The 21,325-nt window shown below is 37.2% G+C and overlaps 1 protein-coding gene across 1 annotated transcript in view; it reads left to right on the plus strand.

Moving 5' to 3' along the window:
- Positions 1-21,325, plus strand: part of tenm4 (teneurin transmembrane protein 4) — a 113,531-nt gene that overhangs the window by 21,535 nt on the left and 70,671 nt on the right. The window contains exons 2-3 of the mRNA XM_020928547.2: positions 2,715-3,001; positions 4,418-4,690. Of these exons, the coding sequence (XP_020784206.1) occupies positions 2,779-3,001; positions 4,418-4,690 (496 nt within the window). The 5' untranslated portion in view covers positions 2,715-2,778. The remainder of the gene's footprint in view (positions 1-2,714; positions 3,002-4,417; positions 4,691-21,325) is intronic.

The raw sequence follows: 21,325 nt of genomic DNA on the forward strand, positions 1-21,325 counted from the left end.
AAAGACTTTTATTAAAGTAAAAGAAATAATTCTTTGTAAAGCTACTGTAAAGTCTTTGGTGTATTGTCAACATTGATCTGTGTCAAGGGCTTTATCAAGGCTGAGCTCCCACAGTTTTCTTCTGTCTACTCTTTTATAATACACAGTGCTGCTGCATCACCACATTTGATGTCTTCAATTGACAATTATTATTTATTGCTTTCTGCCAACTTGTACCGGCATGAGAGTTGTATAGAAGTATGCAAGGCAAAGCTCCAGTGCATTTGCTCAACACCCACAGACTAACTTGTCTCTCTCAAAGACGCTTGTAGACAATGTATTTGAAAAATGTAGAGTCGGCAATTGTTTTAAAGAGGAATACGGACCATCCATCATTCTTTTGTCTGCCCAGAGAGACCACGATTGATTTTGGATCATTACATAGATATGCTGTTAGCTTCTATTTGGCATTGCTCCGACTGCAACTTCAGCTCTCAACTTTGGCTTTGAAATAGACTGATTGTAATCAGTCGTTTTAAAATCGGCCTAGATTGTTACCTTCAGTATTCCCATTCATTATTGTAGTCTGAATTTCCTATTAGGACTGAAAATCTTCAATAATGAGCTCCTTTCAAACATTTACTACTGTATTGTAATACACTGTTCTGCAGTGTATATTGTATACAAGTTAAGAGATGCTAATTAGATGTATGTTCATTCATACATAATATTTCTGACAGCAACACCCAAGATGCACATGGTTTGAGGACCTACTTTTGCATGTAATATTACCTGTCAGTGTGTCAGTTTGAAAAAGGGTTTCCCATGGCCTCAAAGGTACAGCTCCCTGTCGATAAATAATGAGAGGGTTTGGGGCGAGAGAGAGAGATGGCTGATGCAGCGAGCCCAGTTCTTTGGAAATTAAAAACAATACACCTCATAGAAACTTCTTGAAACTCACAAAGCTCCTTGTTCCCCACTCTCTCACATTTGCATAGTATCAAGGATTTGTGCAGAAGGTAGAAAGTTCGAACTGTGCAGACTGCATGTGAAACGTGGGCAGCAGCTGAAGGGCCCTTGCAGTGCCCCCCCCCCCTACTCACACAAGTGGCAGAGGTCCTACTATTGAGGCCCAAGTCATTAATCACTGCGATCTTTTCAGCTGTCAATACACAAAAAGAGCCCCCCAAACCCAACAATAGTGTCTTCAGTAGTTTTTCTTTCCCTCATCGCAGGGGCAAATATAGTTCACTGGAGATTATTGTTTACGCTTCTGTCCGCCACAAATCTCATACAGTATTCATAAAGAGCTTATCCTGTGCAAAAATCCTTGCCTGGTCAACACAAGCATATTGTTAGTAAATCTAACAGATTTGCTAAAAGCACTTTGCTATCTTCTTTTGTCCTGCTGTGTAAATCACCCATTCACCCATTCTGATGTTGCTCTGCAATACCATTTCCTCTCATTTTATGTCTGACAAAGAAATTTTGATTACATTTAAATGCATATTACAAATCATCCTGTTTAATCTAGGTTTAGCCCTTTTTATATAGACTTGTTTTGGTCCTGTAGTCCTAGTTTAATCCTGGTCTACCTCTAGTTTATTCCAGGTCCGGTCCCACTTGTCATATACCAAAAGGCAAGATAAAATATAATCCTCCATACAGCCACCGGACTCATCACTTCTTTGATCTAATTCTCTTGCTCTACTTGACACTGGCAGTTTTATGATTCCAACTTTAATCATCTCTGCTGCTTTAGTATAGCCCTAGATTTGCTTGGTCTTCACTGTTCAAATGCTGATAGTTTGTAAGCTATAAACAACATATTTCATAAAAGGACAGCTATCACTTTGGCTCTACTGAGGGCCCAGCATTTATGCACAACACATAAAAAGCAATATTTGTGGCAGCGTTGCACTGTAAAGTTTATAGGTGCAGGATTTGTTGTGGTACAGTGGTGGCATATTTCATCAAATCTAATCCTGTCGTTCTTCAAGCGTTCCTGATGTGTACTGAGCCATACACTGCAGCTTGGGAACTTGAAATTTGCATTTTATTTATATCCATCGTTGCTTGGTTAACTTTTAGCCTGATCATATCTGTGTGTTTGGCTCGGAAATAATCAACTTTAATGTAACATGCGCAGGCAGATGGTGGTGCCTTCAGTTAACTATAGTCTATAGGCATTAGACTCATCAGCATGTTCAAGAACTGTGTTTTTCCTCACTAATCTAACAGATTTGAGCTAAACTGATGCACGTTTGGTCTAACCGCATAGCAGACTACACAACTAGATAGAGTTTACCCCAGAGTTTGCGCAACAAGATTTACACTTGGATGTAGTTGTTCTGTAAAGGAGAAACATATGTTGTAGCTGATTACATGCACATTATGAGAAAGTGAGTGAAATGAAACAAGAGATAACTATAACCTGCACTTTTGGAATAATTACTGTAATATAATTTAAAAAAATAAAATTTAAATTCAACTCATGGTGGTCTAGGGCTGCAGCACACTTGCCAGGCTCTGAGCTGGTCTCAGTGTTGTGAGTTTGATTCTTCGCAGTTAGCCGATCTTTTAATAATATTGTCTGTCCAATAAAGCATATACCTGGGCAATTAATCAAATTTAAACTCAAGGAGTCAAAGTCATTTATAATTGTGGAAAAATTTTGAAGAAACAACAATATAAAACCATAAAACTATTCTAAGTTAATTTTGTCTTTTTTGCAGAGTCCCACAAATTGAGGAGGCTGTTGTAAGCTATAGTTGATGCTGATTGAGATCGGAGGCAGCCATGGAAGTGAAGGAACGCCGCCCCTATCGCTCGCTGACGGTGCGGCAGGACACAGAGCGCCGCTATACCAGCTCCTCAGCCGACAGTGAGGATGGCAAGCCCAACGCCAAGTCCTACAGCTCCAGTGAGACTCTCAAGGCCTTCGACCATGACTCGAGGATGGCCTATGGGACTCGGGTCAAAGATGTGGTGCACCATGAAGTCGACGAATTTGGTCGGCCAGGTGAGTTTACAAATTTGAGTCTCTAATTTAGGTATGGAGGTTATATTCCAAAGCTGATTTTATTGCATTTTTATATTTTTTTCTCTATTATGACTCAGTTTGTAGTAAATTTGTATACGTGGGAATAAGGGATGATAGACTGTACTCATAGGAAAATTTGAAATATTTTCTATTTTCTTTTATTCCGAGTGTCCACTATGTCAACATACTATATAAAAACCCAGCTCTCAAATCATTATCAATATTCAATGTTGTCATTGCAACTGCATGTCCTTCTTGTATTGCGGAGCCCTATTCTTGATGTAGATTTGATGGTATGTAAATAAGGTGGTTTCATTACCTCCGCCAAGGAGGTTATGTTTTTTTGCCTGTCTGTTTGATAACTTTTGATTTGTTGGAAATGTGAAAAGGAAGAAATGATTTTCATTTTGGGGTGATCCAGAAGAAATCCTGGATTCTGGATGATCACTTTGAAATTTTAGTTAACATTGTGGTAAATGGGGCCAAAAATTTTTGTTTCTCAGTATCTCGGTTAATTATTGACCAAACCCCATGAAATTTGACTCAGGGATGGACAATGGGATCCTCTTTCATATTCCAAAGGCTGATCTGGATCTGATCCAGAAGACTGATTTTATTGCTATTTATATAAAAAATGGGGGTAGTCCTTGGCGGAGGTCTGCGCTCTCTGAGTGCTTTTCTAGTTTCTACTCTTCTACATAAATCCAGAATATGCAAAAACACCATAATTGCTTTTTAATGAGTAGACTTCTCCATGTTGGATCTATGCAGAGGTCACTCTGTAAACTTCTTATGCCAACTAGTGTTTAAAACTGCATGGGCAACATGCATGTCTTTACCTGCTCCTTCAAATATATTATTGATCGTCACAGCTTAAATCAGATGTGATTGTATTGCTGAGAAAGCTTCTACAGATTCAACAAGCATAGCTGTGTGGCTTCATGCATTTGAGGCAGGAATGTAATTTACATTTTGAGTTATCAATATACAGTGTAAATGTGATTATAGCTCTAGTTGTTTTGTAGTTCGTACAAAAACAAAGAACTAAATATTGCAAAGGGACCAAGTATACTGAAATCTATGTTTTATTTACAATGCGGGGATTGATTGTCTCTTGCCTTGTCAATTCTAAAATAATCTGATCTCAAATTGTGTTTACTACTGATTTAGTTTTATTTACCAAATCAAAAATTTAATACAGATCTTGAGTAACACTATACATGAAACCTGCATGTTTATGTAGCACCTATTACCACCACCACCACAGCTTTCTCTTCATATAAATTTCTATTGAATCATAATATTGTTGTCACCCCTTTCTCAAACAGTTCATTATGAGAAGTGTCACCATTAGAGGCACGTTGGTAGTAATAATTTTGTCTTGGGTCGTTTCAGGGGCAGAGTTTTCCCTGCGAGACCTTGGTTTTGGTGAAGCCCTGCCTTCTCACGTAGCCGCCTACAGGACAGAACTGGGACTGACACATCGAGATTACTCCGTCAGTGTGGGCTCGGACGCAGACACAGAAACAGACGGCATCATGTCCCCAGAGCACGCCGTCAGAATGTGGGGTCGCTCCAACACCAAGTCAGGCCGCAGCTCCTGCCTCTCAAGCCGAGCAAACTCCAACCTCACGCTCACCGACACAGAACACGAGAACACGGAAAATGGTAAGAGATGGATTTAGTTATGTATGTATGTAGGGCTGGGCAATATGGTCCACATTGGCCCATACTGATTTGGATTTTTTCTATTCAAAAACAAAATTAAAATGGCTTTCAGTATTTCATTAACATAAACAATTAATTTTCCTAATCAAAACATTTAACACAAAAAATAGTCAAATTTCTTCCTCCAAAGTCTGAACTCTGCTCCAAATTGCATGGTTTTACTGACAGAGGATTGGCTGCAAACCTAAAAGCACCCAACACCCACATCATTGATAATTAGAGATGACAGAATCTTGATTTTGATTAAAATTTGATTAATTGCCCAGCCCTCATAGTATGTGTTCGAATGGGTTAGATTGTTGAAAGAAGGAAAATATTACATGTTTTGAATAAGAAATTAATGGTGGATTACATTTTATCTTGCCTCTGTGTCCTCTTTATGTTGGTCGCAAGCCTACATTAATGTGGGGGTGAAAGGAAGGGCATCCTGTTTATCAAATAAAAATAGGAAACACTAAACTAACAGAAACTGCATTTTCTGTGGTAATCACAGGAAATTAATCAGATTTGGGTAACAATTAGATTAATGTTCTCATAAGATTTCATTTTATGTGGGCCCTAGTTGAGTCCTGCAGCTTAAAGAAGACATATTATGTCAAAGACTACTTTTATGAGCTTTTAACCATGCTATAATGATAGTCCCTCATCATTAGCTTGCTTTGGACTTGGATTTTGATTGTCATTCAGCTTTTACGGCCCCCGTTTGTGGAACAGTGTACCTGAGGATCTGAGGTCCGCTGCGAGTGTTCACATTTTTGAAAGTAAACTCAAAACTTATCTTTTTAATTTAGGTTTTAATTGAAACTTTTACTTGTTTTATTATTATTATTATTATTATTATTATTATTATTTGTTTTTAATTAAATTACCATTCATATTTTATTTAGTCTCCATCTGTTTTTAGCTCTCCATTTATATATTTACTGTAACCTTTAAGAACTTTATGTTTATGTTTTATTGTTGTATATATACATGAAATAATGGGGTGGGGGTGGTTGCTGTTATTTTTTATATTGTAATTTTTTCTGTTGCATGTGAAGCACTTTGTGCTACATTTCAAATGTATGAAAAGTGATATACAAATAAAGTTTGATTGATTGATTGATTAATTAGACCATTATAGAATGAACAAAGTGTAAAATAATGATAATTTAAAAATGATAGTTAATACTTAATTCCATACAAAAAGCATATTATGTCTTCCTTTAGCTGCAAGCAATAGCATTACAGTTTGGCTTCATTAAATTTACTGCATAGCTACAGATATAGTAATTTAGCAAAAAGGTATCTCATTTGTTTTACCAATGAAGGACCCAACATCTAATACAGTGTTTTTTAATGTATTGAGTGTGTGAACCCTGACCGGAAATGTTCTTGCACTTTTGCTTGTTGGTGACAGCAGTTGCAGAAGTGGGAATACTTACAGTACATATTGGATTTCTTTTCTGTGGCTTTGTATTTCTAATTTAGTCCCGTGGGTCTGCTGAACCTGTGTGTGAGCGCAGAAGGTCGCCATGGCTCCGGGGAAGTGTAAATATGAGCCATGTCAAGTGTTGTGAAATGTCAGAAGATAATAGCTTTCCTGCTGAGGATGATCATTTTTAAATTCCAGATTAGGGGGCCATGATATTACCAAAGTCTTCCTGGAAGTGCAAATGCCATTCGAGCTGTCTCATAATGCTCATTCCCCCATTGCTAAATTCAGTTGCTGTTCATTAATGGCTTTGAGAGAGAGAATACATCCAGTGTAGTGTGGAGAGTTTATTGCATTTTAAAATTACTAGATTCTCTGTGAAATGAGAGATTCTCTTTACAACATAGTTATGTCTATCGGTTTTATGCTTGTTTGTATCATTGGGCTATTTTCTTTGTGTGTTAGTGGAGAAAGTTCAATTGTTTTTCTGCCTTTGTTGTCAGATTTATGTAGTACAGCAAGAACAGTAACTTTGCTTTACATTTCAAAGACTCCCTAAAATAGTTTCAAAGATGCCTTTTCTGTAAAAAAAAAAAAAAAAAAACTTTCACGTGTCTGGCATATACTGCACTTGTTATATAGTTGTGTTTCATTTTGAACAAAGTTAGCCCAAACCTAAATCATGCATATTAACTTTGAGATTTATGATAGTGTTCCCGGGAGACTTCAGAGATAGAGGAACTCATCAAGGGCCTTGCGGCGAGATCCTAATTGCCCCTGCACAGCTTTGGAGAGAACCTTTTGAATAGTTTTGCATTTCAGAGCGTGGCTCATTATGTATTAGCTTCTTATTATAACTGACAGAAATGACTCTTGGAAGTGGATTCCATTTGCCCGAATGACTCAGGCAGGGGACGTGGCATCCCTCTGCTTGATCATCGGAGCTGCCAGGGGATTTAAATTTGGCTGCATTGTACATAATTAAAGAGAATCTCCTCAGATAGCTGTTCATGTTTGCCATGCTCAAATGTACAGAGAGCGGCTGCTGCAGCATTGTGCTACATCTGTGAGACCCAATCCAGATTCTAAGTAGCTTTTTACTCTATTCACCCAAGCAGAAAGTGCACTTGCATCTAGCATTTAATTCAGTCTGATAACATACAATTTATATGTGGCAACTTAATTAAAATCCATGGCGCAGGGTTGCTTGTGTGTGCTTTAATCTCTCTGAATCAACAAACCATTTACTGAACTTTAATGTATTCAAGCCGCGGGCAGCGCTCCCCCTCTTCACATATGACTTACTTGACCCTTGTTTTAATGCATGCAAATAGGCAAAAGTGATTTTCAGAAACAATTTTCTTAATGCTTGCTTTCCAAGGCTGCTCCCCTATATACTGCATGTATAAAGCACCTGCCACTTGTGATGCAGTGAACTGAAATTCATTCCTTGTGTTATTTTATAATTTGTAGTCGTACCTAAAAACTAATTGGAAAGAAGGGTCCGGCCTCATGCACATTTATCAACAGTGACCTACCTTGAAGACATACTATTGTTCACGAATACTAAAATATACTTATGTGCACCCTAATGTTATTTTGTTCACATGGACACTTACATTACTGATAAAGAATGGAAATGGTCTAATTTATACCTTCACTCAACAAAAGAAAATGAGAAACTAATTAGTTATTAGTCTATAACTTATGAAGCTAATTAGTGCGTCTGACAGTTAAAATGACCTCCAGACATTGTGTTTACTTGTTGATGTGAAGGATAGTGCTCGAAGGTTGTACTGGTAGAACAAATTCATATATCATAAAAGATTATCCCTTCAGATATTACTAAATTTATTTTTGTAGGTAAGTAATAACCTGGAGGAAAATCTATGTTTAACAAAAACTGTCCTTGAAAAAAATAGTGTGCGATGAGACATTTGAAGATAGAAAAAATAACATTGGTTCATTTATTCTTATTTTTTTTGAGACTTCATTATTTAGTATGAAAAGAAATGCTGTAATTCATTTTGGAAGAGTAATCCACATACCCCGTTTTGTATCAGAGCATAGGTTGAGTAATTTTGTCCAGCTGCAAAGGGTCTGTTTATGGATGATGTTCGTGTACATGCGCCCTTTGCTTACTGGGACTCGAATCTATTTGTTTTCTATGTACTACTTGTCTTTGTAGTCCTCTGAGACATCCTTGAGGACATTTCCAGAGCTGTCAGCTGCCAAGTCATTCCTCATGTTTTGGAGGCTAAACGTCAGGATGCCAACCTGACCTGCTGCGTTTGGGAGGGCACCATCACTTCTGGATGTTAGCCTATTACTGCTTATCCAGATGTGAGCTCTAATCCCGGCTCTCTCCTGCGGCACAGGCCAGACTATTTTGCTGCTGTAACCATGAGAACTGGCTCGGAGATAGCCAAAGCCTGCTGAGGGACTGTTATTATTCATGGTCCCATAACCTGTGGAGAAAAATAATGTGGCTAAGGCCTACACACTTCCTGTAGTTAGAAAATTACCCATGTGACTGACAGAGGTATTTTTCTGCAAACAAAATGTAATTAGTTCCAGTGGGCGGTTCTTTGTGTACTCATTCTGTTTTTGCTTACTCCATTCTTTTGGTACAGTTTTTTTTATTGATTTAGGAGATACTGTACATAGTATATCTAAAGCTTTGGTTTAAACTAATATGTGCTTCTGCATTTCATCATTCCCATCATGTGATCGTCACAAAAAGGAACTTTATTTTCAGTGATTACTTATCTATGGCTGATTTTTATTATCGTCCTTTTGGATCATTGATAGAAAGCTTTGCCTCTCTGGTATTTCTGCTGCATTATCTCTGCAGCAAAACCTCAGCAAAAAACTCTTGAACCCACAGATATACACAAATAACACAGTTACAGAAGTGGTTCACCTTGCCTTGAAATAAAATGAAGAAATGGTAGTTCTCAAAAATTGTATTTACTCTCCATAACTTGTGCTCTGTTGCTAGCATATTAAAAACAAATTAGTAATTGCTTATTATTAAAATAATATTTAATTAGAAGCCTATAATTATCAGGGTCTCGACACAGAATCGGTTTGAGTTCCAGACCCATGCTATTTCCTCTGAATGAAACACACACTCACTGAGCACAGCCCAAACAGCACTATGAGACACCAGCCTTCTGTCCTGACATTAGCAGTGGATTGTGGCTTGTTTCTTTTGTCTGAGCCTCTCCTGTATGTTCTAATGTGAATGCACTGACAGTTCACACTGTGGGTGTCTGTATTTACTCTGTGACATATTTGCAGTGGAGCAGGGCTTGTCTGCTGTGTCACAGCATTTTTTTAGTCTTCTGGCATTTTGCAGTGAAAAATCAATTATACACACAAACAAGAAAAACTGAGTCAAGATTTTGAGGCTAATTAGTAAAGTCCTATGTGCTGGCTGGCCACGGACAGTGAGTGTGCCGTTAATGATCTTCTGCACATGCTTTTATCCCAGCATGCCACCACCGGTACAATACAAATTCAGACTCATCGTCAGATAATGATTTGAAGCTACAAGAACAAAAAGGGCCTAAAAGATAAATGAGGGTGCTTTTTGGGGATGATGAAACACTAGTCATCCATCAGCATTTTCTCTTCAAAGTCCACAGCAGTAATGTGCTGATGTGAACGGGCTTTTAGCTTCACATGATACTACTGATGTGGACTTAGCAGATTTAATGTTATGGTTTGGTCTTGGCTTTTCTACTTAATAATGTTTTTTGTTCAAGTAATGTACACTTTTTGATGGCTTTCATATTTTACTAAAACAAAATATTTCTGTGTATTCTGTGCTTTCTAATAAATGATTTCAAATAAATGTGTTTACATAGGCTACTGTAGCAACACTAAATTGTGATGTGACTTGTGGTAGGGTGATGCACTGTTTAAGCACATTTGAACTGAAAGTTTAAATTAAATATTGTACATGTTTCTTATGCAGACATTTCAAAGCCCTAAACTTTGACCAGCATCCTCAGTTCATTAAAAAGAGCAGCGAGCACGTTAGCAGTATCACCAACAGTACTACTGACAGAAATACTCGAAGAAACACATTTTTTGTTGCTAACCAGTGAGAGTACAAACTGACTTCAGACTGAGTCAAACTTTCTCATTCTAAACTTAATTTTGAATCTGTATAACCAGGGGTAAACCAATGGTTAGCGCTGGACCACATGTAAACTGCTGTGGGTTTTTGAGCTGTCGAGTGTCACCCACACCAAAGGCCTGTGAGTCAAAGTCAATAAGAGTGTCCAATTAGGCCACGCGCTTGGTTCATTAGGGCATGTTTTACAGCACTGTGGTGGCACCAGAGAGATGGGGTTTCCCACTGTGACCTTGAGGGGCTGTGGTCAGCTCTCCTCACTCACGCTTGCACTGAATAACACATGCACTTATTTCTGTCTGCGTCTCTGTGGCAAGACTTTTGTTTATTTTATTTTAGTTTTTTTGTTTCACAATTTTTTATTAGTGCGAGTGTGGTTAAAATATGCTTCCTATTCCCATTGGGTTTTCTATTTTGTATTTCAAGAAAATGTTATTCACACAAAAATATACATTGCTCAGAATGTAAAATAACAAAACAACATATATCAAGATTGCTAAACACAGTCATTGTACTCAAAATGGCAGATCTATTGCCCAATCTGTTTGTAAAACTCTAACAACAAGGCAGAACCGGTGAAGTCTAAGGGGACAAAGCAGAGCTGTGAATGATGTGTCTCTGATCGCTTGTTTTGGGGAAGCAGTTTAATATCTGTGTATAATGTAGTGTAATTTTAGTGCATTAAACATAAACCGAAAAACAAACTTGTTCAGAAGTCGTCATACACATTGTAGAAGCAAAATATCAGGCTAAATGATGCCTCAAAGCAGTCACTGGTGGCTTCTCAGCTCAGGCGTGGATATTTCCACCCCCACATTTTCTTGTGAAGTTATTTATTTGTTGACTTTTTTGGCAGAGTGTGGGCTCAGATCGTGGATTAGTTGAGATATTCTCTGGCTCATTTGCGGGCTAATTTGCAGGGTTTTAGAGGCCCTCATGGACAGTTTTAGCCTGTTATCTGTAGAACATGCTCGCTCCTGCCAGTGCTCAGACTGTCTAAACCAACAGCATTGGACTGGAGCTCCCTCTCTCCAGGCCCCGCTGCAGCAGACTCTGGGATGAGCTCTGGTCCTCTGAGGATCTCCCATACACATGCCACACAAGTCCTGCCTCTGTCCAACAAAATCTTTATACTGTCGATTAGAATGGCCTGTTTATGCTGGTTATGCAGAGATGCTTGCTCGGGTCTCTGAGTAACTCTGAGACATTTGCTCAATTGATGCAGTGCTGTGTTGAGGCACTCATTTGGTCTGAACCAAGCTTTTGATTCTTTGAATTTTCATACTTTCTTTAGACCCATTATTTGACGCATTAGATTCTGTTTTGATTTGATCTGACAGATACTGTGTTGATTCTCAAATAAAATAATGTTGATTAATTAGGACGTGGTAATTTTTTCTCCCTCATATTGTGTATCTTCACTTTTACTTTTAAAAAAAACTTTGAAATTGTATTCGTGTTTCCTAAACAATAGAAACTTTTACCAATTCAACACAAAAATAGTAAAATAGAGTATTCCTATAATGTCTGAACTCTGAACTATATGCTTTTAGTGATAGGGGATTGGATGTGGACCTCACTGTTAAAAAGACCCAAGCTGATAAATGAAACTTAAAGATGACTCTTGATCTTCACTTTTTTACATTCTATAAAAGAACAGTTTATGTGATTTGTATAATGAGTTGTACAGCTTAAAAGTGGGAACAACATACTAAAATAATACATATTTGTGGAATCTAACAGGAACATATTATTACACAATGTAAACTATGTCAATTAGTTACATGAAGCTTTAAGCAACTTGCTCCATCCAGTGAAATTAATTAGTTGTTTTTTTAGGGCGGAGTGCAGAGATCCCGACACGCTGTTTCCCTGGCAGGAGATAAGAGTAATTAAACATCCTGGCTGTGATTCGTCTCATTAGTGGTCACCTCTGATAGTCCTGAGTAACAAAGGTACGGTTTTAGCAAAGGCGCTTAAACCTTATTATGCCAAGCAGCCACATACGCTTGCTTATTCCTCTCGTATACTGCAAGGTGTGCATGGGTCGATTTTACAGTCTGTGCATGTTGAGTAACGGAGGACATAAGCTATGGGCTCTGTTCCCCTGTGCCTGCAGTAGTTCCCCTAAAGCATTGCTGTCACACTGAAAAATACCAGTCTTATCTCAGCTGTATGAATTGCAGGCCATTTTGCGTGCTGCACCGGAGATGAAATCATTCTGTCATCAGAGCCTCACCCTGCACTGTGCCTAGATGTACAGTACATGTGTAAGCAGACATTTGGCTTACTAAGCGCTGCTAATATCCATTTATGGGAGCTAGCCTCTTATAGTATTTTGTGATATGGGAGAGTAGGAGCTAGATACCATTGTGTTTTTCAATCTTTGCGATAATAGGGCTGCACAATACTGACCATGTGTTTCCATGTAGCCACTACCATTGGATACTGTAGATAGTAAGCCTAAGAAAGTATCAGATGGTGCAAGGGTTAAGGATTCTGGTTATCTTCAGTTGGGTTTATTTATATTTTAGCTCGATGGGACCCGGGAATACATTAAGCTGTTTCGATGGAGTAATTGTAGAAACTGTAACATTATCAGGCTGGTGATCAGGGAATATTGATTTGAATTGGTAAAAGGAGGATGTCTGGCCTCACAAATGTATATTTCCTTTGGAGTTAGCTCCTATTGCTCTGTCGCACAATACTCTACTTTAAGGACGATGTAGTTGATATATAATCCAAAACCATAGCTCATCATATTTACTGTTATACATTTACTGTTTGTGTGTGTTTTGAACAGCTCATATAGTGCTAGCAGTTCATAAATCAATTCACTGCCAAAATATTCAATCAAAAATACACTGATGTAAGCTAAGATAACTAATAAATACTGTTTTATAGAATGTGTACAATGAGAGAACTATCCCATACCAAGAGAAGGTTTGTGGCTGATTTTTGTGCAGAGTTAAGCCCTTCACAATTTTATGGCAATGTATCTTTTCTTAGGGGTATACTTCACTCTTTTATTATCCTAAACATGCAGTGCACCAAGGAATGACAAGATGCGGTCTGTGCTGTCTTTATCGAGCCAGGCCCTTGGCTATAGCTACATGTAGCCCTAATGAGTCGCTTACAATTTTCGGCTTCACTTGCTCTCAAACACCCAAAGTAAACTTTTGTCTTTCCCCTCACTATCTAGGGACCTTAAGAGGATTGTGGGCTCATTATTTATTCATGCCATTGTGTTTATTCACCAGTCTTAGTGTGTGATGAGAGCGCGAACGGAGCAGCCAGCCCAGACATAGTAAAAGCTGATAATTATCCACTATTAGCATTGTTTTGCAGACATGGTTAAAGTTGAATCATTTGGATGATCGAGCCATGGCAGAGCCCCTCAGACACCCATTTAAGGCTGATTTACTATGTGTCTGTGAAGTCAGGGGTTGTCTGAAAACAACTTGAGAAATGGTGTAGATTTATTTGGAAAGTGTTTGTGTTAGTTGGACCTTCTGTGCAGCAAGAGAAGATATCAATGTGCTCTCTCTGACCAAAAGATCTGTACAAAAACAGCCATTACATCTCTGCAGGATGTTGTTAACAGCAAGAGGTGAGGAGAGTGAAAACTTTACTTTTCATCACACAACAAAGAAAGCCCCAGGGATCCTTGAATGGACTCTATGGAGGGATTTGGCCACGTCACAACTCGTCAGAATCTCAAGATAGCTCAAGCAAAAAGGCATATAATTCTAGCTTTTCAGTGGTTCTTGAGATAATTGAAATATTTTGATGTTTTTGAGCAATGGATCATCTGTCTTGTCTTTGGGATCTGTCACTTAAACTTTTCTGTTGAAGGGTCTGTCACCTGGTTGTCTCATGGATATGTTATTGCTTTGCTTAGAATGTTTCTCAATATGGCATTAAACCTATCTATATAGCATTTATTTAATGAAGTACATTAATTGTAAATGTGAACGGGGGTCACCTCTGCACAGATTAGACCGTTTACTTGGCTTCAAGATAGATAACTTTAATGCAAAGCAAGAACATTCAGAAAAGCTACATAGTGCACCTTTAACACTGTCTCATGTGATCTTTTAGGATAAAATCTTTCCTCTTCTGTATGCTAGCTAAATAAGAACTAAGGTGAATGCGTCCACTTTTTACTACATAGACTAAACTCTATCTGTAAACCTGAGCTGTGTTATTCACAAATAATGTTTGTTTTGGATTTTCCACCATATACATTACCCTTCTGGCTGTAATAGTGCTGACAGTTCATGTGAAATATCAAAGCTATTTAGGAAAGGTAACTAGAAACAGTGATTGACTGCTGACCAATCACTGTCAAGATCCTGTAATTTACACACAGCCGTGTGGGCTCAGCGTGACTCAGACAGAAACCATATGAAGGAACACATGCATATTTTAAAATTATACTTTGTTCTTTGCCTGTACCACAATGGTATGCAACAAATCCTCATAGAACTAAAATATACAAAATATAAATCAAATAAATGGCAATATAGATAGAACTGAGTATTAGTACTATTGTGACAAATCGAAAAAATCTTGTTTTGCAGATTTGTCTATAATTAAAACTACTGAATGACCTCAAAAGAGAGTGAAACATCTAGTGTAATCTCATAAAAATTGTGCACTCATGGTTCGTGGGATACTTGAACCTTACCCAGGACATTTACAGCCACATTTTTGCCTTTATTCCTGATGCACTGTTAAAAACTCATATGAATATTGTTACTAAGATGTCCATATCACTGACCCCTAGCTACAGACTTCAAATCACATTCTATCTTTTAATAGTGAGGTGCCAAGTACTTGACTCAAACTAAAATCACATCAAGGATAAGTAATTATGTTACTATGGTAAAATCTGATACATTTTTAAAGATGGTATTCAACACTCACACAAGACAATTCTCCATAAATGTACAAAAGCATGATACAAAACTGTACACAACAACTTAATAGCACTCTGAAGGGGGTGTGACTTAGTGCAGAGAGCAAAGGGACTCTCAGCAAAAACAAAAGTAAAACATGTTGTTGTGAATATAGTATTTTCGAAACAACAAGAGGTAACTGGTGATCTGAATATGCTATGTCTTAGCAGTTAATACCCCCATAAAAGTAAAATACCCCCTCTTTAATACATTTTCTTCTCCCTGAAAGCACTTAACATAATCTTGATTTTGATCTGAATCCACAGTAAATCATTAGATTCATTGCTGACTCTTTCTAGAATTCCTGAAACCATAACAGAGCCATATCCACGTGAAAACCATGCATGGGAAGAGCCCGCTGGTCTTTGCATCTCTGGTCTCTTTGTCGTAATACCAGGTCTAAATGGGATCTCTGACTCATTTCTGTGTTTGTCACAGTGAGCTCAAGCAGATGGCGTCTTTCAGCTGCAGGTCGTGCTGTCTATGAAACGTGGAGGAGTACAGTGGACTCAAAAAGAATTGTGCGCCTATTACAGCACTGAAAAGAAATGTCATGTGAAGCCTTGGCCCTGCTCATGTCCCCTACGCTGGTACTAACATCCCGTCCTCCCAGGCCGTACTGCTGCTTTTGTCTCAACTAGATGTTTCACTTGGTCTCAAAGTCCAGACATAACAGGGCCATTACAGCAGTGGAGTAGGCGGTGAAGAAAATACAATAGTGGCTCTTATGCATTTAGTACATGAGCAAACACAGTGTATTAATTTGAGTTGCATCTCAATAAATGAAATGCTGTTCTTTTAACATCTGCCAAAAACATTTTATTTATTTGCTCTTACTAAACCTATTCATACAAGCTGTATCTCTGACTATAGTCATGCTTAGGCAGTAAATTGGTTTATTTTGCCTAATGTTCTCTTCCACTGTGGATTACATTCATGACCAGATGATCTTCTGTCTGCTAGTTTTTTGTAATTATTCAAAGCATGTGTCTGTAATTTGGCTCTCAGTGTCTCCTTATGACCGTAGAGTCTGATTGTCAGTAATGGGTGCTGGGTTTAAAGTGCGTCTATGTTGTGGGTCAGCCTTAAATGGAGCCGTACTTTCTATGGAGCCCTCCTTTTATTACACACAAATACAATTTCCATTTTCTCCATAATGGCCAGGCGTCTATAAAAACATTTATGGTTAGTTTACAATTTGTTTTCAAGCTCATCGTACATTACGCTCACTCTTCTTTATTATGATATTGATTCTTCGCAGGTAACCGCCGCGCCAGAGAATTTTTTTTATCTTTTTTCCAATGCGCCTTCGTAAAAGCTCATTTCCTACTTCCTCTGAGTGATTTTGTTGGTTGTTTGGGCCAGGCTATATTTGCTGACCAGACTTGTACCAATGAATTGATTTGATTTTTTGATATCGCTGTCAAAAAGTGCAATGAAATCCTTTAAAGTGGGATGAAAAGATTTTTTCATTGTTGATGTAAATTTTGAAATTTCTGTATTATTGTAAACTTTTTAAAATTATTTTTGGGACAGTTTTATCTGCCAAAGCATTTTACAACTATTGTCTCTTCATAAAGTACATGCAAATACAAAACTCTCATTAAATTAATCAATAATTTCTTGTTTTTACAATAATTTTGTCCAAAACAATGAAATATAGGGTTGATTCTGTTGAGATAGAAATGATATATTCCTCTGAGGAGAGTTGATAGTAAAATTATATTTAGACCACTAAAACTCCAGACTCCAGATTTTTTGAAACTTTTTTGTGGCTATGGTATTAGATTAAACAAAACAGCTTTAAATTGCCCTAAATGAAGACAGAAAAATGCTAAATATTAAACGGTAATCATACATAGTCAGTCACAAAATTATTTAGCATAATTTCTCCTTGATTAGCTCTAAATCTGCATAATTGCATTGCCATGTTATTAAGACCTTTAAGTGATACAATTAGCATATATTTTATGCACGTTCCATGCCAAATTCAGTGAGGTTTTTCATCATTTTACACAGGATATGTTATGTGACCATCATTTAAAGTGTCATAAGAAATGCACAAGGAACCCTTTGTACCATAGGAGAAGACAGAGGACAAATATTTAATGCACTATATAACTCATAACGGCGGCTGCTTGCAGTGGGCTGCTGTGTTAGTCAATATTGACCCTTCCTTTCATCATGCTACATTGCAACAACACCAGCGCAGGGCTTTACACTCCCCCTGTCACAAAGAAGTCGAATTTCTGTCAGGCGCACAAGGGCAGGCCGAACACTGCTGCTGCACAGTCTTTGAAGTTCAGTTCAAACCCAGAGTGGTGATAAAGGGGGCACATTAGATCAGTCATGGCACAGCTCAAATACAGACAGTCAGAAAGAAAAAAATCTAAAAGGCCATCCAAGACTTCTTATGGTTTCAGCAACTCCGAAGCCATTGTATAGTGGGACATTTTCAGGGCAGCATGATCCACAGTAACATTAGTGATGCGCACTGTAAACACAACCACTGAAGCTTATCATTAGGGGAACCAAGTTAGAAAGCGGAAAGGGGAATTCATGATACCCAGGCAATTAAAAAGCTATTAAATATCCAATTAAGATACCTTGTCAAGCAAATTACCTTGTAGGCAAATGTAACACAATTAATGGGCCATTATTTGTATTAGACATGGCATTATAGGTTTATTGATAAAAGCAACTGATTTCATTTTTCCTGGGCAGTACAAAACACCTTATCTGCTGCTAGGCGGCAGTCTCAATGGGAAATCCACTGACAACTGTCTAATGCTGCATTTCTTTTTTCTTATAGGCTACACTTAAGCTCTAACCAAAGTCTGGTTAAAGAACACTGAAATGTCAATAAAACAGAACAAAAATATAGTCTTCCCAGTGCATTAATTTATTTTTTTTTAATAATCGTGTGCCTATTGATGTGAAGTCTGTCACACAAATTCTGCAGTATAATTTAGATGTTTTCTTTTCATTTTAATATATAAATGCTGCGGACAATGGGATTCTCTAAAATTGTTTAATTAATCAAATGGATAAAATGCAGATTGTGCTTGCTGAATAGTAAGGGATGAATTATCCAGTGTTTCCCCAGGTATGGTTGCACAAGCAATATATATTAATCATTTCATTTAATACAATTTTAAAGTGTTCCTTATTGCCTGTATTGATCAAAAAGTTTAACTTAACTTCTATTTGCAATACTGCAAGTATAAAGTACCATTTTTATTATCATTATTCAGCTTGTTTTATGAGGACAAAACTTTGAGGGCCACCTCTAGTCTCCTCTATCAATGGGATACACTGAATGATCCAAACAGAAAATACACTGAGCACAGCATGAGCTAGAGAGAGCTGGGTGCACAGCATTAAATCTCCTCAAAATACACTTGTGCTTTGCTAAAGACAGCGTGTGTCTCTGTGACCTCCATATTTAAGTCATCTCAACAAGGACACGTGTTTGCACAGTTTGAGCCTGACTTTTGGTGGTGCCATTTACTGCAGCCAATATGATGGGCACATAGCAACAGCTTTAAATATGCCATCATATTTGGAGTAAGTCTCGCTCCACCTACACAAGATGACAAAATGGAGACTGGGGAAAATCATGCAACATCTATCTGATCTAACCGAATTTACCCTCTTCCATAGACAACAACAACAACAACAACAACACAAAGAAAAATTATTTGTGAATAAGTATGTGTGCATTGTCAGTCTTGTGGATCTTTCATAGTGTAGTTTATGTAAAGTTTATTGGCAAATTGAATAATTTTTAAATATATGTTGCGTTCATGTTATCAGTTGTGCTATTTTTTTTTTTTTTTTTACATTCTCTGCAGAAAATATAATGTGTATTTCTTTTCCATCTGTGAAAATGTAATAGGTGATAAAAGCCTGGCTCTAAATTTAGATGTGTTTTGATGTCTTAGGCTGTGAATTACACATTCTGTGGTGTATCGAGGTCCCTGTGAGGTGTTTGGTACCACATGGCGTCACTTGATGCTATAGGTTTGTTTTTTTGCGCACTGGACTGGTCTATTCTGCATCTCCCAAAACTGCACATATTTTTTGTGTTGTCTGCGGCTGTATCCCAGAGCAAGCATAATGTCTAATGTCATAGTCACCTGCTCTGATCAGGAGGTATGTGTCTGAGGCAGATGTCTTGAACATGTGGTAGTGTTAAGTTGAATGGAACTTGTTTTGTAGGAAGAACCTATTTGTTATATTAGTTATAGTTATATTTTATCCATTATGCTAAATGGTAATGATTTTTTTCCTTGCATTGATCAATCACAATTTCAGATTTTTCTTTCTTTTTTTTAAGTAAAACATATAAATATGGCTTTTGGTCTTAATTTCCCAAACAAGGCATAGTTTAAATCTTTAAGTGCCATTTCACACCAAATTTTCTGAAGTCAAACAACATGCTTTTACTAACAGTAAGTATTGGCAGTAATTAAAGACTCAAGATGCATGCATTGCATTTTGAGTCGATTAACATTTAGCTACACAGCACTAGTACAGCAGAAGTAGAGAATGTTTTGAAAAAGGAGCAGACAAGGAGAGAAAAAACTAAAATAATAAAAATTTTAAATATTTAGCCACAGATGTAATTTTACTAGTACTGCTAATTATATGTGTCTTCAAAAAAGTCATCTTAATTGACATACAACATACATTTTCATTCATAAAACTTCAAATTTGATCTTTTGTTTTTTTTTAAAGGCTGTTAAAATAATCTGCGGGAGTCCACCAAAGTAAAGTTGTGGGACCCAACATGAAATGCTTATTTATGTGAAGCAGCAGCAGAATGGTTAAATAAACTGGAGCTGTCCACCCCCGTTTGCTTGTTACTGCTTCAGCTCCTGTCTGTCAAAGCTGCACTGCACACTTTAATGTTTTTTCCCCTTGAAAATAAATGTCATTCTTTGAACCAAGGCTTTGATGACAGGGCGTTAGATTCATATTTTTTAAGTGAAGACAGGTTATTTAGTTTTCACCATTTTACATGCCCCTATAATTATAATTATTACAATGCACATGATATACAATTATACCAACACTATTTCATTTAGGAAAATCTAAAGCAACTGCTGTTATTTGCAGTTAGCTTGTTATTCAGCTCAATTAGAGGTAGGCAATATTGATTTAATCATATTTATTTTATTTATTTATTTATTTATTTATTTTTTTTGCATTATCTCCATAACAATATTTAAACAATATTTTAACAATGCATAATGTGTTAAACTGTTCCTCTAAATGTCTTGGTTGAGGTTTCAATATATATTACACAATATTGACATAAACATACCCGAAAACATAGCCGAAGTTGTGTTGTTTCTTTCACACATGTTTGAGTAATCCTTTATTATTAGTTTGTCTACATCTCCACTTTGTGATGTCATGAAGAGGTAATTTTCAAAATAACAGCTAGTGGAGCACTTCCTATATTACCACATGACATCACAAGGTAGAACAGGTGTTTTCTGTTTGAGAGAAGAACTCGGCCTAAAAAGCAAGGTTTGTGTACTAAAAATGTGTGAATAAAACAAAACACAACTCCAGGTATGTTTTTGATGAGAAAATAACATTATAACATGGATCACAAAATAGCATTATATGGGCCCTTCAAGTTTGGTGCAAAAATGTGAATGGATTATAAATCCAGAATGACAGAAATCATTTTTGTGAGACAGACATTTATTTGCATTTTTGAGGTAATTTTGAATAGTTTTAATAACAGACATATACTCACTACTTTATTTTGCATATCTCCAAAAAAAACATTTGAGATATTATCCATTTTTATATACCTTTCTCCTCTACCACTAATCAAAAGTCTTATAAATAAAGGTCACTCAGCCCACTCTGCTCTTGCACCCGGCCTGGATCGGAGACTCACAATCCAGCATTAATTAAACACTCAGACAGTAAAACCTTTGTGCGTTCACTAATGGTGGCTCAGCGTGGATACCCAGATCTCATTTAGGCTACGACTTTGACCGATTTTAGAGCTCTTTAATCATGCTCCTCTTTGA

The sequence above is a fragment of the Boleophthalmus pectinirostris genome, unplaced genomic scaffold (assembly GCF_026225935.1).
Source record: "Boleophthalmus pectinirostris isolate CB_2022bp ecotype Guang Dong unplaced genomic scaffold, ASM2622593v1 HiC_scaffold_9, whole genome shotgun sequence".
Classification (NCBI taxonomy): Eukaryota; Metazoa; Chordata; class Actinopteri; order Gobiiformes; family Gobiidae; genus Boleophthalmus; species Boleophthalmus pectinirostris.